At 31.6% G+C, this 21,701-nt stretch overlaps 1 protein-coding gene across 1 annotated transcript; it reads right to left on the bottom strand.

Annotated features, from left to right (window-relative positions):
- Positions 1-183: 183 nt before the first annotated feature.
- LOC129880129 (probable WRKY transcription factor 4) lies at positions 184-5,647 on the bottom strand. The gene is made up of 4 exons (XM_055954020.1): positions 5,007-5,647; positions 1,724-2,436; positions 1,468-1,626; positions 184-854 (listed from the first exon to the last, which is right to left on the bottom strand). The coding sequence occupies exons 1-4, from the start codon at positions 5,376-5,378 to the stop codon at positions 572-574; spliced, it is 1,527 nt and encodes a 508-aa protein (XP_055809995.1). The 5' UTR covers positions 5,379-5,647; the 3' UTR covers positions 184-571.
- Positions 5,648-21,701: the final 16,054 nt, after the last annotated feature.

Raw genomic sequence — 21,701 nt, 5'->3', positions numbered from 1 at the left:
CCCACCATGTGGGGTCTGGGGAGGGTAGAGTGTACGCAGACCTAACCCCCACCTTAAAAGGTAGGGCGGCTGTTTCCGAAAGACCCCCACCTTAAAAAAACAAACACATACTAATATTTTACCAACTCATTTTAGATTGAAGCAAATTCAACCCTACTAAATAAAATATTAAGAATCATAAAATTCATAACAGAAAGAAAATTGTCCAAAAACTTAATGCGCCATCATTCAGATTCAGATGAAAGGCCTAATTATAAAACGATTACAAGATAAAAGACCAAGACATGTTGGAATATAGAAGCATTTACAGAAAGAATGCATATAGAAATACCATAGCTAACAACCCTATGCCCTTTTTGAGAACATTTACAAACAATTTCATATTCAAATCACTCCTTCCTTACCTATTATTTCGTGTCAACACAAATTCTGTACCATTTTTAATTCATGCTTGTTGGGAGAGACCATCATCAACATTGCAAACGCGAGAAATAGAACCATCCAGTAAAATAAGTTACAGCCCTCCACTGGCTGCCTGTCGATTACCATGCTGGAATGAAGCTTTGACAAATCATGTAATTTGTTCTTCTTTGAATCGTAAAAGCGCTATAGGTTGTTGTTCATTGCTCTGGAAGTCCGCTCTTCGCATTGCAGCTGGTTTATCAACCACAAGGTTGTGTGGCCTCAATTGTGACATAGAATTATTGGCTGTATTGTGGCTACTATTCCTGGCTGCAGGTACATCATGATTATGTTTACCTTCATATGTTGTTATGACTGCTTTAGGGTCAGTTGCAGCCCTTTCAACATGCTTTCTTACATTACATCCCTGGCTGGTACATTTGTAATAGCTTCTGCGGAAATAACATGACATGTAAAAATCATGGCAAGCAAAATAACAAGGCAGCTGGCTAATTCGATACTGGCATACAGAGGCAAAGTGATACTGCAGCACTTCATTTGAAACATAAAGAGTTCAAAATAAATGCTGCAAAAAGAAGGTCATAGCGACTAAGATATATGACACTGGTGGTTAAATGCAATGGAAGTCAAAAGTTATCAAGGTTATTGTAAAAATATGGTATAAATAGGAAGGCAAATGTAAACACGAAGGCTCTACAACTGAAGTTTATATTTAAGGTTCACTTTTATCAACAAAATTGATGGAATTGGACCTAAAAAAGCCATTTAGGTTCGTTATCGATTAGGTATTAGTGGAAACATAAAGATAAAAGAATAAACTAGGTATCAAATTTGTTCAAATGATATGTCAAGATCATATTGTTCATTGGGAATTGAAGAGTCGAGAACGAGCAAACATCGAACGATTAATTTTGATTTCTTCTTATCGTGGAATTCGTCAAATTCCCCTCTCCAAACAAGCTGAACACACCAAATGGATAGGTGATTCCATATCACAGAGTTGTTCATTGACAATAAGGAAGTAAAATAAGGCGGACATTTTACCTTGGATAAGGGTTTCCTTTAACAACCTTCTGGCCATATTTCCGCCACCTATAACCATCATCCAATAGATCAACTTCACTGGTTGTTTGAACAATGATCCTAGGTTCTGCAACAGTCCGGTGAGAACAAGCTGCCTCTGAACTTTGTACTTCTACAGCCCTGCAAAGTACAGATACGTTAGAGAAGAATTTCTGTAAAAATAAACACGGAAGCAAAAACAATCACAAAAAATAATGCTAAGAGTGAACGGAAGTACCTCCGCTTTGATTCCCGTTCGTCAATGTCCCTTCCATCCACTCTAGTCTCAGCATTACCCACTTCTTCACTGTCACTTGAGCCGGAGGTCTGGTCATTTGCTTGGCTTGATTCTTGATCCTTCATTCTTAATGAGTAGGAAGGTTCACCCTCCTTGAGTTTGTTAAAATTTCCATTCAGACCCTCTGAGCTGAGCTCATAGGCCCCCTGCAGATTATAGTTTCCATTTGGATTTCCATTTTCTTTTGAACGCTTACTAGCTTGAGGTGGCTGATGGTTGTGTTGGCCCTTATATATAATCTCAGTCACCTGGCCATCTAGGGAGCGCTCAACCTTCTTCTTGACTGGACAATTTGGATGTGTACACTTGTAATAGCTACGAGGATATTCACTTCCCTTGACCTGCTTCTGCCCATACTTTCGCCAGTTGTAGCCATCATCAGCAGGTTTGTCAACAGTGAAGGAAGCAGGTTCTGACCTCTGATCAGATAGGGAAACATCTGATGACTCTTTCATGATGTTAGGATCCATGGCGGGAGGTATCTGTTGGTTTGCTGCTGCATTTGATGTTAAGGACTGGAACTGTGACATTGATGGTGCAGCTGCCGTTGCAGAAGATTGATAGTTAGGTTGAATGTGCATTTGAGACTGAGACTGGGATGCCTGCGCTGTAAGTTGAGCAAGCACTTGCTGATGTGACATTCCAAAAGGGCCCTGTCAAATGAAGATGCATAACTAACTTTGGACAAGCAAAGTCAAATTAAACTAATAGCAATATCATTTCACATGTACCAGAAACTAATAAACAGAGTGATCTCCGCATAGTTTAGTTGCTAGTGCAGTGTCAAAATAGCAGAGAGGAAACAACTATTGTACATGTTAATCTATCTGGAGAAACATGATCTTCCCAATTAGTCCAGTAATCAAGTCTCAATGAATCCTTAGAAGAATCAGAGTCACGACATCATATGTTATCTCGAACCTCCAAGGGAAGTTTCGTAAGGTATCAAACATCACCTATACAATTCTCATTACACAGGACTGGAAAAGCCCGTAGCACCCGAAATCGTCTTTGGCATGGACATTACTTTCCAATTTGCAACCACAAGAATGGTCTTGAATGTTCAAATCTTCTCCTTTCTTCTGAGCTATTAGAAATAGAAATTTTCTTCCCGTGTAACTTTCTTCCATCAAATTAACAGTGCAATGCCAAATATAGAACATTTACTATCATCAGGAGATTTCTAATAGAGCAGTGTTAATTACTAAAACTCAATTAACATAACTGCTTGTTAAAAAAGTCAAACTCCTTACTGTCTGCCTTCTCTTTTATTTCATGACCGAGGTTTTCTTCTAGACGAATACGATGTTTAGATATTTATTTTAAGAAAGAAAGAAAATAAAAGGCCCGTGAAGATGTTCTCTCTCTCTCCATTTTTTTTACTTGCTGGATGGGTGCAGATGACAGTGTAATAATAACAAGGGCAGATAGAGATGATGTTTGTCCACAGAAAAATCCACTTTATTCATGCATTTGCATTTAAAAACCAAATGCCTCCCTAACAAACAAACATAAACAAAAATGAACACTTCTGCAAGACATTACATCAGTAGTTCCTGTTGTCTTTCTCTGTATCAGTCCATGTGAGGCCAACAATTCCTTTTCTTCCAATTACTCCCAGTGTAATATGACTGGCACTAGATGGGACCAAAAGTGGTTTTTAACGTGAATTCCTGTAGGTCAATTAGGGGGAAAATGGGATGGTCTGGTTTACTTTCATATATCTGTCTCTATGTACATATCTCCAGCCGGTATTCAAATAGCAACTTGATGAATCATAGAAAGTTAGTACAATGTCCATGAAGCTTTTATATTTTTTTTGCTTCCGTCGAGAAATACCATAATCTCAACTATACCACTCGATAAAATTTCTATTTGATAGAAGTCATAGAGGAGCTCAAGAAGGATCTGTACATATATAGACTTCAACTTGTTCATGGGTAAGGGCAAATATAGCCAAGTAGAAGTGTTGCTGTCAGCTTTAATCTACCATGTGTGGGTCCAATCCCCATCTTTAGAACATAAAGTGTCCTGATTCGATCACAAATAGAAGAGTTCATTTTTATTTCCTACTTCGGGTCTCTATAGCTGAGAGTGACACTGATTTTCTAAGGCTGACTAATATTAGACTAGTCTCGACTATTTCATTCTACAATGATGATTGATGAGATATTAGACCTAGATGTATAAAAAATACTCCCTCCGTTTCAAAAAGAATAACCTAATTTGACTTGACACGTAGTTTAAGAAAACAAAGAAGGGAGTAATAATTTGTGGTTCCGTTTCTTTCTTACACATAAATGGCTGGAGAGAGGAAAGGTTCTTATATTTTTCGGATCTCCTAGGTATAGATCCAGCGGAGGTGGGGTGGACATGTAACTCAAAGGATTAAAGCACGTCCTAAAATAAAGAAAAGAAAGAGGCCGGACGGTGATATGCTTCAATTAAATGAACTGATAATGAAGATCATTACTCTGATTCTCTCATTTGAGTCAGATACCTTATTCAAGGAACAACAAAAGGCGCACTCCAGATATAAAGGAAATGCACTTTTGGCAATAAAGTTCAAGGCTTTTAGGAAATAATTCTTTTTCCCAGATCCAGTATGCCACTACAGTGCCTTAAAAATCACTGCCACTTACAGTAGATTCTTCCGGGAAAATAAGACACACACCAATCTTACCATCCACCCGTCATGACTGTTGCTATGCTAACAAACTATTAAAATCAACCAATAATGCTAAAACAACTTAATTAGTATATACATAAAGATTCAGCAATTAAAACCAAAAACTAGTTACTAATATGGTAACAATTATTGGATTCTGTTCCATCTTAACAACTTAACATATTTCGTTTTCATTCCTTTTGAGTCAGTCTGTCATAAACAACCTCTCTACCCCAGGGTGGGCATACATTCTGTCCTCCCATAACCTTACTTGTGGAATTATACCGGATATATTGTTGTAGTATTCCCTCTTGACAACTAAATACCTCAAAACCAATCTAACCCTTCAAGACTTGCAAATCCACAAATCGTTTCTTTAATGATGTCGTGTCCAGGTCAACTCGTGCACACCTCAGATATATGTACCAAACACTAAAATTTTGAAAATATGAATCCATAATTTAAGAAGTGTATTGTGCTCGTGCTAAAAACCTAAAGGTTTGAAGCTATAATCTATAAATCGGAAAATAAAGTCATGAACTTTAATTAAGTTACCTGGCCAGGTGAGAAGAATCCATCAAACAAACTAGTTGGGCTCAATCCAGGTGGTACAGTAAACGTCGTCGGCGTCTGAGATATCGCCGCCGTAGATGGTGGCGGAAGTGGCGGGAAACCCGGTCTAGCACCCGGAAATCCCGCCGGAGGTGTCATTGCACCGGCGAGAAGCTGAGAAAATGAACGACACTCAGAATCCGGATCGTTATCGGAGAAGAAACTGGATACAAGGGTCATCGGACCCGGGCTAATACCAGTTGACCCGCCGGAAAATAGACTCTCCATAGAATTTCTCGGTGGTAAAGTAATAGTTGGACGCAGTAATTGACCTCTCGACGTTGCAGAAGATGATGATCCTTCATTTTCGGCCATAATTTTTGATAGAATTTTATTTTAAAAAAAAAATTCACTTTCCACACAAATATGTAGAAAATTAATTTCTCATTTCTTGTTTATTATTGAAAAAAAATGGATGTTTGTGTTGAGATTTGATAATTGAAGTTTACTCTCCAATTTAGAAAAAAGAAATTAAACAGAAAGTTGTGTATAGGATCTGAACAAACTTTCACAGTAGAAACTAGAAAGTCCACGCTTCTACATACGAAAATAGAGGCTTTGCACATTTGCTCATTTTCAACTTTTTATTTTTATTTTCTCTCTCAACCTTTTTGTTATTTAAATCATCATATTAGACACAATATTTTTTTGTTCTTTTGTCTTGACACATGACACAATATACAAGTTTAACACATAAAAATATAATATGTAAATTTAGACTCTACTTAACAAGTACATATTTTATTTTCAATGTGCACGTCTAGATATTTTAATTTAATCTCAATTGATAAGTAAATATTTTTATTTTATTTTATATATACTTGATATTAATATGGCACATAAATTTTAAAAGTAATCTTAGTAATTATTTTATAAGTTGGAATATTTAATTGACAGAATAGATATTAGTTAAGATGTTTAGATATGCATACTTAATATTGAAGTGTTTACTTACCAATTGAGGCAATATTTAAATATTTATTTGGATATTATTCCTAAGAGTAAGTGCATTATTTTAAATTTTTTTACCTAATCTTTTACTAGATTTAAAATTTAGATTAATTTGAATTTATATTATTGAAAGAGGATCCAAAATATTTTTCATTCTTAGGAATCAAATCAATGCCTAATTATATAATAGTATAAAGAACTTGACAAAATTACTATAATTCGATTATTCTTTTATTTTTTACTTGCTAATTAAGGGCGAATATATAGTATAATTATGAATTTGATCAAATTTAATAGCTTTAACTGAAATATTGTACATTTAAGAAAGTATATTAAATATCTATAACTATTAAATTATGAACCCAATAACTCAAATGATCAATAGATTCAATGATATTTAAACTCATAAAATTTAAAATTTAAATATGCTTCTACATTTAGTCTCACTTGTTAAAATCAAATTACATCTAGTTTTAAGAGAGTTGTTGTGGTAAATATTTTTAATAACTACCGGAGGTTGCTGAATTTAAACTCATAAATAAAATAACACTAGTTAATTGAAGTTATAATTTGGTAATTAGTATTATTATACTTATATGATATTCGGTGTTCCCTTTTTATGAATGGAAATCTTATATTTAAAAAATAATAATCCGAATTTATCTTATAGAACAAATAATTTAGTACAATCGGATGAAAAATGACCTGAATAAAATGTAGTGGGATTTCCCCCACAATGTTGCAATATTTTTCTTTTGTAATTTAGTAAAATATATTGTATCCACTTACAAATAAAATTTAATTATAATTAAAATTATGCAGATGCAATTTTTAATCGTAATTGTATGTATGTTTCAAAACAACAATTAAATATACGTAAAGACATTAACTATATTTGAGGCTAATTAGATTCAATATATGGATTTTCAATCTGTATGCGCACCGTATTGGTCAACTTTACAGGAAGTTAATTGTCCGTAAAATATATATAAAGTGTATGCTGTATGTATGGTGATCTCGGACGAAGCAACATCAATAAAATGTCGATAAATCTCAATAAAATCGAACGAGTAGATAATAACGATTAAGATTTTTAGATATACAGATAAATGTTTAAATATATTTGTTATATTAAAATGTGGCGTGAAATTAGTTGCAGCCCCGACGACTTAAAGAGTTGCCGTGGAGCATAAGGGAATCTACATAGATGAAAACAGTCTGGATAATTCTGGCTACTAGTGCCCACGTTTTAGACTCAAATTTGGACATTTGTTGTGCTATTTTTTTAATTTATAAATAAATTGCTTAAACAATTTTACACCACACAATTAAACTCAATTATTTTAATAAAAAAGAATTTAACATCAAATTTGTTATAAAATACACTAGCTTAACAAAATATAGAAGAGAAAGTAAGAAAAAAGAAAGGAGAACAGAGGAGAATTTCGTATGTCTCGCATTTTACATTTGAGAAGAGAAGACATTTTTATAGCCATCAAAGTAGAGAAGACCAAGTGGGCAACTTGCCCATCTTACCCACTTTTAAGTGGGCCCCACATGATAAGAATAATCCACTTGCTCCATAACACTCCTCCTTGGATGTCCACGTGAAATGTGCCTCATTAAGAACTTTACAAGAAATAATTTACATAGTTATCGTGAACATTCATAAATGGTGTGCCTCGTTAAAACCTTACTAGGAAAAATCTAGTGGAAAAAAGCCTAGTGAAGAAAAAGAGTACACACATCTGATAATACGCCTTGAGTGCTGCTCATTAAAAACCTTATCAGAAAAACCCAATGGGACAAAAACTTGACTAAGGAAAAAAGAGTACAGCGCGTATTTTACTTCCCCTGATGAAAACATCACTTAGTATCTCGAAGACGACGTATTCCAATTTTGTATCTCATTTTCTCAAAGGTTGAAGTCGGCAATGCCTTGGTAAACATATCTGCTAAATTGTCACTTAAATGAACTTGTTGGACATCTATCTTGAACGTGTTGAGTTATTGATCTTAACCAAACGCATTCTCGACTTACTTCATGGATGACTATTATCTCTGCATGATTTGAGGAAGTGGCAACTATAGTTTGCTTTGTTGAACGCCATGATATAGCTGTACCACCACATGTAAATAAATAGTTTGTTTGCGATCGACCTTTATGGGGATCAGACAAATATTTTGCATCCGCGTAACCAATCAATTGTGACGTGGATTCATTTGAGTAAAACAATCCCATATCAATGGTTCCTCGGAAGTATCTGAATATATGCTTAATTCCATTCCAGTGTCTTTGTATTGGAGAAGAACTAAATCTTGATAACAAGCTAGAGAAAGCTATATCTGGTATAGAATTGTTGGCAAGATACATTAATGCACCAATTGCACTAAAATATGGTATTTCAGCACCAATAAGCTCTTTATCATTTTCATGAAGTCGAAACAGATCTTTGTTAATATCAAGATAACCTTACAACTAGGGGTGCTCACGGTTCGGTTTGGATCGGTTTTTATTTAAAAAAATAACCAAACCAATTGAGTCGGTTATTCAAATTGTCAAACCAAACCAAACCAAACTATATCGATTTTTACTATTCGGTTTTTGTCAGTTTTTATCGTTTTTTCGGTTTTTGTCGGTTTTTAAAACACCTTGTAGACACTAGTCATTATTTGAATTTAAACTTATTTGAAATAGTATTGCCAAGAATAGTCACTCCTAAAACTAAACTCAGGAGCATAATTATTCTTAGCAATGATGATATGAAGTCCACATTTTGTTTACTTTTACTTTGGGTCAAACCATGCAAGATGGACTCATTTCATTAGAAGTCCATCAAAATATTTTGACCCAATCTAGTATAATTCAAAAGCATGGCCAAGATGAAGAATATAAAAATTCAATATAAATTGTATTTTTTTCATAAAAAAATTAAAATACACACACATATATATATACAAATTTAATTTTTAAAATATGTTTATATAAAGTCGGTTTGGTTCGGTTTTTTCGATTTTTTTTAGACTTGAAATCAAAACCAAACCAAATATAGTCGGTTTTTAAATTTAAAAACCAAACCAAATCAAACCAAATAAATATCGGGTTTTTTTCCCGATTTGGTTTGGTTATCGGTTTGGTTTGGTTTTTCGATTTTTCGTGTTCAGCCCTACTTACAACCATTGGGGTACTCAATAGATATGCTTTATCCATATAAAACTTCTTTAAAATATTTTTTGTATATATTGATTGATAGACAAATATCCCATTTGCAAAATATTCAATTTATAGATCAAGACAAAATTTTATCTTTTCGAGGTCTTTCATTTCGAATTTCTTTTTTAGATATTTTACTACCTTTGAAAGTTCTTCAGGAGTTCTGATGATATTTAAATCATTAACATATACGGCTATTATGAAAAATTCAAATCCAGAACTTTTCATAAAAACACAAGGGCAAATTTGATCATTTTTATATCCTTCTTTTAGCAAATATTTGCTAAGACGATTGTACCACATTCGCCCTGATTGTTTCAGCCCATATAAAGTTTTTTGAAGTTTTATTGAACAAGTTTCCCGGTAATCTTTATAAATTTTAGGCATTTTAAATCCTTCAGAAATTTTTATAAAAATATCGTTATCCAGAGAACCATATAAATAGGCTGTAACGACATCCATCAGAATGCATCCCAAGTTTTTCATGAACTGCCAGATTTATAAGATACTTGAAAGTGATTGCATCCACCACAGGAGAATATGTTTCCATATAATCAATGTCGGATCTTTGCAAAAATCCTTGTGCCACAAGTCGTGCTTTATATCTTATGACTTCATTTTTCTCATTTCTTTTTCGCACAAAGACCCATTTGTACCCCACAGTTTTATACCTTCAGGTGTTCGAACTATCGGTCCAAAATTTCGCGTTTTTCAAACGAATCTAATTCAACTTGAATTGCATCTTTCCATTTTTGTCAATCATTCCTCTGTCTACATTCATCGACAGATTTTGATTCAAGATTCTCATTTTGTTGCATTATTTCAATAGCAACATTATAAACAAAACTATTGTCGACAATTACATTATTTCAGTTCCATATTTTTCCTGATGAGACATAATTTATTAAAATTTCTTTATTATTTTCAGGCGCCTTAACCTCTTCTAAGGTCTTATCAATTGTTATGTCTCCTCGCTCTTCTTGAGCAGGTTCTTTCATATCATGACCATCTTGATTGTTTGCTCCTTTTTTTTTCGAGGATTTTTATCTTTGAAATCGATCGATCTACCACGTTTAAATGTGGTTTAGACTCATTTGCATTAATTAATTGTCCTACTGGGACATCAACTCGAATTGGAGTATTAGCAGCTGGAATATGAGATTTAGTAACTCTTGATAGGTCAGTGAATGCATTTGGCAATTGATTTGTAATATTTTTCAAATGAATTATCTTTTGTACTTTCAGTTCACATTTATTTGTACGAGGATCTAAATGAGATAGTGATAATGCATTCCAATTTATTTCTCTTTTCAGTTCTTTATTTTCTCCCTTAATATTGGGTATACTGATTCATCAAAATGACAATTAAATTTTTTTACAGTAAATAAATCTCCAGTCATAGGTTTCAAATATTTTATGATAAAAGGAGATTCATACCCAACATATATCCCCAATTTTCTTTGGGGTCCCATTTTTGTGTGTAGTGGTGGAGCAATGGAACATATACTGCACATCCAAAAGCCAATTATAATGGGTAGATTTTATGATAACTTGCGGGTCTAATCCGCACAAGGCTTGCTGCATGCAAAATAGCATGACCCTATAATGAAATGAAAAGTTTTGTTCTCATAAGCATTGATCTAGCAATTAATTTGAGACGTTTAATCAATGATTTTGCAAGACCATTTTGAGTATGAACATGAGCAATCGGATGCTCAACTATTATCCCAGTGGACAAACTATAATTATTAAATGCTTGAGATGTGAACTCGCCAGCATTATTAAGACAAATTGTCTTTATTGCATAATTTGAAAATTGTGCTCTTAACTTGATTATTTGAGCAAGTAATCTTGCAAATGTCATATTACGAGTTGATAATAAGCACAAATATAACCATTTTGTAGATGCATCTATTAAAATCATATAATATTTAAATGGTTTACATAATGGATGAATGGGCCCACATATATCACCCTATATACGTTCTAGAAATGTTGGGGATTCATTTCTCACTTTAATTATTGATGGTCTAGTAATCAATTTGCCTTGAGAACATGCAGCACAAGAGAATTCTTTAAATTGAAGAATCTTTTGGTTCTTCAAATAGTGTCCATGTGAACTCTCAATTATTTTGCGCATCATATTAAAGGCGGGATGGCCCAACCGTTCATGCCAAATAATAAAATCATTTGAGTTAGTAAACCTTTGGTTTACTATGACATATGTTTCAACCATGCTAATACTTGTGAAGTATAAGTCGGATGAAAGAGCGGGTAACTTTTCAAGTATAAACTTTTTTTCCGACATCATTGTAATAATGTTAGGATATTCATTCTTTTCATCATTTGTAGTCTCAATATGATAACCATTTTGACGAATGCCCTTGAAACTTAATAAGTTTCTTTGAGACTCACTACAATATAATATTTTATTAATTGTTAAATTTATTCCTCCGACAAGTACAACTTTAGCTTTTCCAGATCCTTCAATTAATTTTGTACTATCAGATATTGTATTAACATTAACTTTTTTCATAATTAAATAAGAAAAATATTTCTTATCTCTTAAAATAGTGTGTGTTGTGGCACTATCAATAAGACACATTTTATCATAATTGATGTTGGATCCAACTGATGACTGAGGAATTTCCATATTCTTCATAAACAAAAAGATACATTATAAGAACGTGAGAAACTAACAACATAAGAAAACTTTTAAGAAATTGCACTACCTTAAAAAAAACATTTTATGAAGGACAACATAATATCAAACATAATAAAGAAACAATAACTATTTTATCCCTAGTTAGATGATCAATTCTTTAGTCAACATTAATAAAATCTTCAGCTTCCAAATGAGTAATATTTGGTAGACCTTTGAAAGCATCATCTTTATAATAAGATTTGCCTCAATATCTTCATATTTATTTGAGGGAGTTGCTTCATTATCATCATTCTGAAAATTCAAGTGTGCCTCTACATTATTTTCTCTTCTTTTGAGAGAGGCTTGATAAAATTTCACAAAATGATCGGGCGTACGACATTCACTTGCCTAATGACCCTTCATACCACACTAGTGACAAATATTGGATTTATCTCTTGAAAGATTATTTTGAGGAACTTTATTGTTCTCATGTTTATTTTCATTCTGATGACGATAATTGTTTCATCCTCTATCATGCTCACGATCATGGCCACGGCCGCGGCCGCGATAATTATTTTGTCTTGATTTAGACTGATTATGCGCTGTTACAACATTTGCTCAGGGAATGGAGTAGAACCAGTGGGACGAGCTTCATGATTTTTTATCAGCAAAATATTATTTTGCTCAGCCATAAGTAGGCATGTAATTAATTCAGAATACTTCTTAAATCCCTTTTCACAATATTGTTGTTGTAGCAACATATTTGAAGCATGAAAAGTGGAACGAGTTTTCTCAATTAAGTCATCATCAGTGATAGAATCTCCACATAATTTTAATATGGAACTTACCTTGTGGATAGCAGAATTATGCTCTGTCACTATTTTAAAATCTTGAAATCGAAGGTGTATCCAGTCATATCCGGATTTTAGTAACATCATAAGTTTTAAGTGGTGATATCGACCCTTCAAATTAGTTCATAATTCAAGGGGGTCTTTCACAGTTAAATATTCGATTTTTAATCATTTATGAATATGATGATGGAGAAAAATCACGGCCTTTGTTTTATTTTGGCTTGATGCTTTATTTTCTTCTTTAATAGTATCACCATCACCACCTAGGATTAGAGTAGCCTTTTTCTTTTTCTTTCCTTTCCTTCTACCTTTTGACTGTGCAGGAACTTGTACACATGCAACATATCAATCCACAGTTGGAGGGCCAGCTATGTGTGATGCATATTACAGCAGTGGCATGATGGAGCAATTCACTATTTGGAGCTTGCAGCTTGTGGAATTCCTCCATGCAACCAGGACTCACATCAAGGGGTTGGTGCTGGAGTGTCAACAACTGAGATTGGATAGTATGCAGGCACACAAGAACTCTCCAATATCTAAGCCACCATCTATTAAACCTCCTGGCAGCAGCAGCACCCATCAACACTCATTATGGGAGTCTAATCTGGGAGACCATTGTTCTTGTTTGTGTGGTTGTTTATTTGTGAATGTAGGCTGCTGGAACATCAGAAGCTGCAGTTGTAGATATCATGCCACAGAGTGCTGAAGCTGAATTTGAGTGGAAGCAACAACAACTTCACAGATGTGGAATGCAGCAGCTACAAAGACCATCAACAAGAGGAGTTGCAACCAGCCACAGCATCCTTGCAGCAAAGAGTGATATTTGGGATTGCTTTAGAGAATTATTTCCCATTTCACATTCTGATCTGAGGAGACAACAACATGGCAGCTTAGGAACTCAACAACACTACTCTCATGCCAAATTCCTTGATGCAGCACCTGCAACAGCTCCCCTACAACTCAAGCTTCCTGGAGCTCCTGGCTATGTCCACTTGTTATGTGCAGGAACAGAAACATGCAGCAATAAGCACTGCAGCTCAGAAGGACCATCTACAATTCTTGTTAGCATGTTGTCTTGTTTTTGTGGACATGTGCAGGTATTTTAATGAGCTGAACACTTCAAAGGAGCTGATCACTCTATCTTTGGAGGCAACAAGAAGCTGTGTACAGTTCCACAAAGAGTCAAACAGAGGGAGACAACCTTGTACTCAAAGCCCATCCTGGTTGGCATATAAGGTACCTTCAAATGAGCTGATCAAATCACCTTTGGAGGCAACAAGAAGCTGCCTACAGGATTGTAACAGCCCTCACAGATCTTATACTTGTTTGGCTCTTTGGTTAGTTGTTTGGGCAGGTACATAATGTCTCAGAAAAAGGGAGAAAACAGCAACACATCCCCCTTTATGCATACCAGATGCATTCCATCAACAGCTGCAACAGCTACCTTACATCCAAGACTCTTGGAACTCCTTTTTGGTTTATTTGTGGATGTGCAGGTACATCCCTGATCAACCTCGACAGAACTGGAATCATGCAAAGTGTAAGGCACACACTGATAGACTTCCAACCAGCAACTCAAGTCAGGGTTGCACCACATACAAAATGCATTTTACAAATATTCTGTCCCTCAGCTTCCTTAACTACAATCCCAAGCAAGATGACTGCTATGGCTACATTTACTTCCTATCATTTCATCCCCCCTAGCTGTGATTGTTGTTGCTGCAAACTTTCTTGGACCGACTTGGTACGACAAGACTAAAAAGAGCAAAGATGAAAAGAATTTTCCCATCCCATGCGAGATAGAAGTTTCGTATACTTGTTCTTCTTCAATGTAGCTATGTCTGGTACGTAGCATAGTTGGAATAGGACTAGTGTAGGTTACTTTTCTTTTTTCTCATGGAAGGGGAGAGTCTCCCTCATTTATGCTTTCATAGTTGAATTGTACCGGGAGGAGTCCTCTCACAGGTTTACTGCTTTCTAGTTATAGTTAGTATCTTTTTTGTATCGGGGATGAGTTAGCCGACCTTAATAGGTTAGCCGACTTATGAATCACCATAGGATCGGAGATAAGGTTTATGTCCCCCTCCTTGTATTTTTAATTTGATTATTTATGTTAAGGCTTGGGGGTGTTGCTTAACCCCTGACTGTGCACGAGAGGTGGGAGCCTCGTGTAGGGTCTGTTCCCGTAAAAAAAATAAAAAATAAAAAAAAAATAGTATCACCAAGATCTTTAGCGTCAAGGTGAATTTCAGCATCAAGGATCCATGATAAATAATTTTTTCCGTAATGTCAAGTGCTACAAACTCAAGTTTTGATAAATTTGATATGATGACAACTAGTATAGAAATTAATTTAGAAATAATAAAGACAACTAAAATAAAATTTCTTCAGTAGATATACCTGATATAAATGTTAATTTATCTGGAAAAAACTAGAGTTTCGTGCTGATAACGTATTATAAAATACACTAGCTTAACAAAATAAGAAGGAGAGAGTAAGAGAAAAGAATGGAGAACAGAAGAGAATTTCGTATGCCTCGCATTTTACATTTGAGAAGAGAAGGCATTTTTTGTAGCCATCAAAGTAGAGAAGACCAAGTGGGCAACTTTATGATAAGAATAATCCACTTGCTCCATAACAAAATTGTCAATTTTCTAATTCTATTCTTTGTTTGCGAATCTAAAATAGAATTGGGGGAGGTAATTGTCACAAAATATTTTCAATTTATCGAGGACATGATATAAGATATGAATGTTTATGTAATAGCAGTTACTTTGTTTTCTATTGTCACTTAAGGTTGCTTCATTCCGATATATCTTACCACTTTGTTTTGTTTTGTTTTAGTCTTTTTTGGTAATGTGTTATTGACTTATGTGACGGAATTTTTTGAAAATAACTTTTATCTCATAAAGAGAAGGATAAAGTTTATATACATTTTAATACCCTTCTTAAATTTTACTACTAAATATATTATTATTATTATTGTCGTTGTTATGTCGAAAAATGGACAAAGTGCAAAATTAATTTCATCTTTATAAGAAAAAATCAATTTTAGTAAAAGTGGAGTCGCCACTTAATTTTTTAAAGAAATTAAGAAAACTTAATTTAAAAGACTCTAACAGATTTTAGTCTTAAAAATTTAGAGTAAAAGGGTACGAGGTTCATATTACTATTTTAAGAAGGTTTTAGCACTTAAAATAGCCGCTAACATGCGGTTATCCAACGATTTGAAATTTATTTGACTAACTTTGGGAAATATTAATTTAAAAGAAAACGAAGACTTTGAAATTATTTTTATAAAAAAAAATAAAAAAAATAAATAACAAAATTGATAAAACTTAAATATTTGATTATAATATACATGTATATATATATATAAAGAAGTAAAAGTTTATCAATGACTAAGTAAATATAGAAAATTATTTTAAGAATAAATTAACATGAATTGGTTTATCTTTAGGGGAATCTAATTAGGTTAAAACAAATTAAAATTAATAGCTAAGAAAATCATGAACGACATGAATTAATTAATTATTACAAACCGAATCAATAAAATAATAAATAAAAATAAGTAACGAACATATAAAAATATGGCCCGACACTTAGTTTCTGTACGTCTGGACTAAGCTGTTGGGCCACCTGCGTTTTGGGATTTGGGGCCAATTCTGATGTATATCACAACTGTATATACACTGTATATTAGTGCATACAACCAACAGTTTTCTTGTATATCAGATATACATAAAATTGCATATCACTCAATTTTGCTCCAGCGCCTGTAGAAATACTTAGTAAACATGTTAATAATAAATAATATAAATAGTAATAACAAAAATAAAAATAATAACAATAATAATAATAATACTAATACAAAAATAAAATCCGTCTTATGAACATGGGAGGCCTTGGAAAGCAACGGTAATTTCTTCATCGGCCAATTTCGACTTGTAATATATAATATATAATGTAAACTTAAACTAAAATTTCAGTCTTTAAAATGGAGAGGCCTCGAAACCCGACGGAGAGATTTTTTCATTGGCCAAAATAAAGTCTGTTACATAAGTAGTAGACATGTAATCATTCATCCAAATAATAAAAACTATTTAAAACTTATTTGAAAGAAGTGGGTACTAACTTTATTTAAAGTAGTAGGGTATAACTTTATTTAAAGTAGTAGGGTATAACTTTATTTAAAGTAGTAGGGTAATAACTTTATTTAAAGTAGTAGGGTATAACTTTATTTAAAGTAGTAGGGTAATAACTTTATTTAAAGTAGTGGTGAAATAACTTTATTTAAAGTAGTAGGGTAATAACTTTATTTAAAGTTGTGGGGTAATAACTTTATTTAAAGTAGTAGGGTAATAACTTTATTTAAAGTAGTGGTGAAATAACTTTATTTAAAGTAGTAGGGTAATAACTTTATTTAAAGTAGTGGTGAAATAACTTTATTTAAAGTAGTAGGGTAATAACTTTATTTAAAGTTGTGGGGTAATAACTTTATTTCAAATTTAATAAAGGAAGACAAGATTAATTGTGATAAATGCCAAAATAATTACTACATGCTAGCAAATTTTATAAAAAAAAATAGTATAATTATTTCTAATAGTTAAATATTTCAATCAACAAATTATGCCTGATTAGCAAAATATTAAACATTTCCCAAATCTAAATCAAGAAAATAAAATACCTATTATCAATTAGCTAATCAAATAGATACCCAAATTAAAAGATATGCATTTAGACAATAGCAAATAATAACAATCTCACCGTAAAAAAAAATTAATTAAATAAAAGAATATAAACATGAATATAATTAAAATGTAAGAACATGAATATGAACACAAAACCTTAATTAAATAAAAGAATATAAACATGAACATAATTAAAATGTAAGAACATGAAACCTTAATTAAATAAAAGAATATAAACATGAACATAATTAAAATGTAAGAACATGAAACCTTAATTAAATACAAGAATATAAACATGAACATAATTAAAGTGTAAGAACATAAATATGAACATGAACATGAACATGAACATAAATATGAACATAAATATAAACATGAATATGAACACAAACATGAACATGAACATAAACATGAATATAAACATGAACATAAACATAAACATAAACATGAACATGAACATAAACATGAACATGAACATGAACATGAACATGAACATAAACAACAACAACAAAAATAACATAAATATGCTTTGCAATCTTAATCAATTATGAATGAACAAAAATCTTTGAATCTCGAATTTATCAAATCATTTTGGAGCAAAAAATAAAGAACTAAAGTGATGTAGTAACATGTGAACAATATGAATCTTATAAGCAAGAAAATAACAATAATGGTTAGAGTAATTGATCAGCCCAAGATTTGTTATGAAAACAAAATAAGTAAAAGGGGTCTAACATGAGAAAGATCTAAATCTTCTAAGCAAGAAAACTTATCAAGAACACCAAATACAAGATGTAATCAACCCAACATATACACAATAATAATAATAAAAAAATAAACTTTTAGATCTAAAAGAACACAACGTATATAGTAAAATAAAGTTAAACGAAATCATACCAAGACGGATTTGTAAAAATCCGTCTTAGACCTCTCGTCTTGTTAGTCTAGCGGCGGCTTGGTGGCTTTTCCTGCGTGGTTTGTCGGAGCTCTCGCCGGAGACGAGTGGAAGAAAAGTATTCGGTGGTGTGTAAGAGAAGAGAGATTGAGAGATGAGGGGAGAGAATGGTGAGGATGGTCACTTGTCTTGTTCTCTCTTTTTTGAGAAGATGAAGAGAGTGTAGAAAGAGAGAGATAGTGAAGAAGAGAGTGTAGAGAGAGTGTTGAAGAGAGTGTAGAGAGAGAGAGATAGTTGAAGAGAGTGTAGAGAGAGAGAGAGATAGTTGAAGAGAGTGTAGAGAGAGAGAGAGATAGTTGTTTGATAATGGAAAGAGAAAAGAAAAGATATTTTTTATTTATTTATTTTTATTTTTAGAAAAACTAAAAATTTCAAAAATACAAACCATAATTAGACTAACCTAACTAAAATTTATTTAGTAAAAAATCAAAATTTTTGAGATAATTTTCGAATAATCACATAAATAGTAATCAAAGATATACTTATATAGAAATATGTATGTTATACTAAAATTTATATAAAGATAAAAATAGCTAAGAATAATATGAATATATATATATATATATATATACATATATTATTATTTTTTATATTTTTATAAGAGCTAATTATTTCAAAATATTCGAATTCAAAGAAACTCGATAGCTAATTTGCGTTGTGGATGGTCAAAATTGGGTGTCAACAGTCGTTGCTTACGAATCTAAATGACTTTAGAAATATTTTTGTCATTCATTAATATATATTTATTTACATTCAATATTTGCATCTAATCAACAAACGAACTACATGTATTTACACATAAAAGTTTGATATCTTTATCATGGTTTAAGTATTACTATACTTATTCCCACCTCATTTTATCGATCAACTATGATATAATTAATAATATTATTTAGTGTAAATGTCAACAATAATAGCATATATAATTAGTGTAATCATATGATATCTTAAGAAATTTAATGCACACAATTTTCTTCAAAATTTATTTATGTAATTAAATTGAATATGTTAGGGATAATTTCAGAGACTTCTCTTTGGATTTCATTCTATAATATTCATCTATCCTGTGATTTATGATATTACATCTATCTCCCTTATTTTAATTTTTTTGTACCATTCTTTAAATCTATTAAAATAAATATAAATTAATTACAATTTAACAAGTTTTTTCTTTTTTATATTAATTTCTTCGTATTAATGCATATCATAAAAAACAACTTATTTAATAAATATTTTAAAAATAAATCAACATAAATAAATATTATTCTCATCCTTAAGAATCGAAAGTTCTCATCTATCCAAACTTTCACGTTTCCGTTCAATTTCTCTTCATTTTTCTTGTTAAAATGGTGGGTTACCGTGAATGAAATCACTAGTGAATTAGTTCATTTACTTTGCAAAAACTTTTAATTTTTGTTTGGTAATTAAAAGAACATGTGAATCTATATATAATATATTATGATACTAATTTATTTGTGTTGATTTATTTTTAAAGTATTTATTAAATAAGTTATCTTTTAATAATATGCATTAATATGAAAAAAAATATTTTAAATAAAAATAAACTGGTCAAGTCGTAATTAATTTATATTTATTTTAAATAGATTTAAAGAATGAATACAAAAAAATCAAAAATTAAAAAAGTAAGCATAATATTATAAATGAGTGTTATAAAGCAAAACCTGATGATATTTATCTTAACTATCTTTCTTTTTTAAGTTGTAATTAATGACACGATATAAGTATGCATGTGGAAATATGTATATCATAGTGTTTATCATGCGGAAAATACCCAATTAATCTCCAACAAATCAATAATAATTATCGAGATTTTAATTAGTAGAGATGGAAACCACTAGCTAGTTCTACTGGACTAAATTGGCATCATTGCCCCCTCTTTCTCTCTCTATATATGATTAAGTTTAGAGTTTTATTTTATCTATATATTTAAACTACTTATTTTTCAAGGAGGAAACGTAATATTAATAATATATTCAGTTTAATTCTTCAATTAAGATTAAAAAAAGGTGATGTGTATGTCAATTTTATCTCTATTTTATGAAAATAAAAATATTATTTTTGATAGACCTTATCTCTATCGAAAGTGTAACGCTATTGTAATTTTTTTTAGTAGTGTAATACTAAAATTGAAGCTTTATAATCCAAATTCAAATCTAAATACCCTATTGAAAAGACACAATGCAACAGGTTCCTATATAATGTGAACAAGTAAAGGAGATGAAATAAACTAAGTGAAAAAAAGTTTTTTTCACAATATATCTTTTGCATTAATTTTATTTGAATTCCACATTTTGAAAGCCTTTTTCTTTTTAGTATTCATTTGATATTTGGTATTTAATAATTTTAATTAATTTGTATTTGAATTGCATATTAATTCTATTAAAGAGAAAACCATCTTTATTAAATTTTATTTTTATTTTAGAACTTGAAATCAACACTTCTAATTAATAATAAGAATCTCATTCCTTTCCCAATAATTCTTGATAGTTAAAAGTATTTTTGGATGTATCTGTAATAAACTGTTTTTTATTTAAAAAAGAAGAAGAAGAACTTTGCTACATTTGTCATTCTCATTGCTTTCTAGTTGGGTCTCTCAACCTTGTTGAGTAGTTATTTGCATTAATTACCTCTTCAAATTCATTTTACGAGTCATTGTCATGTTCTTGCATATTTTTTTTTAAAAATTATTAGTAATTTTTTAAAAGGGAATGAGGAGGTTTACTCTTAATCCTATGAGCTTACAAAAGTTAAGAAGATTCATTCAGGATTAAAAATAAAATTATTCTTCTTTACTTGAATTTTAATGTTAGGCTTGTCAACTATATTATTCTTTAACGCGAATATAATCTTAGAAGGAAAATTTATAACCTCAGGAAAGAAGATTGTTATTTTGGAATGCTCCCCAAAGTTAGCAAGCATATCAACCATGATGTTTTCTAAAGACAAGACTTGTGAGTGAAAGTAAAATAGCATAATTTAATCAAATTATTTTTATTTATTCATAATAATTATGTAATGATTCGTTAGGTCATTTCGAGAACGGATTCTCCTTTTTTCATAATTTTTTTTTCTGTAAATTTAAGTTGAAAATTTTGGACTTTTCGATAACTTTAGTTAATTAGTTAATGAGTGATTTTAGATAATTAATTTAATTGGTGGACTAAATTGTTAATTTAGTTAATATCTTATACCAAAGACCTATGTACAGGAGGAGATTTTAAATAAAAGGGTTTAACAGATTAATTAATATTATCAATAGTTTAACTAGAAACGGAGCAGAACACGAACACGGGAGTTTCAAAATTAGTTTC

This window comes from Solanum dulcamara, chromosome 2, assembly GCF_947179165.1.
Source record: "Solanum dulcamara chromosome 2, daSolDulc1.2, whole genome shotgun sequence".
Lineage (NCBI taxonomy): Eukaryota > Viridiplantae > Streptophyta > Magnoliopsida > Solanales > Solanaceae > Solanum > Solanum dulcamara.
Note: the sequence above shows the minus strand (reverse complement) of the source record. Positions and strands in the feature narration are given on the sequence as shown.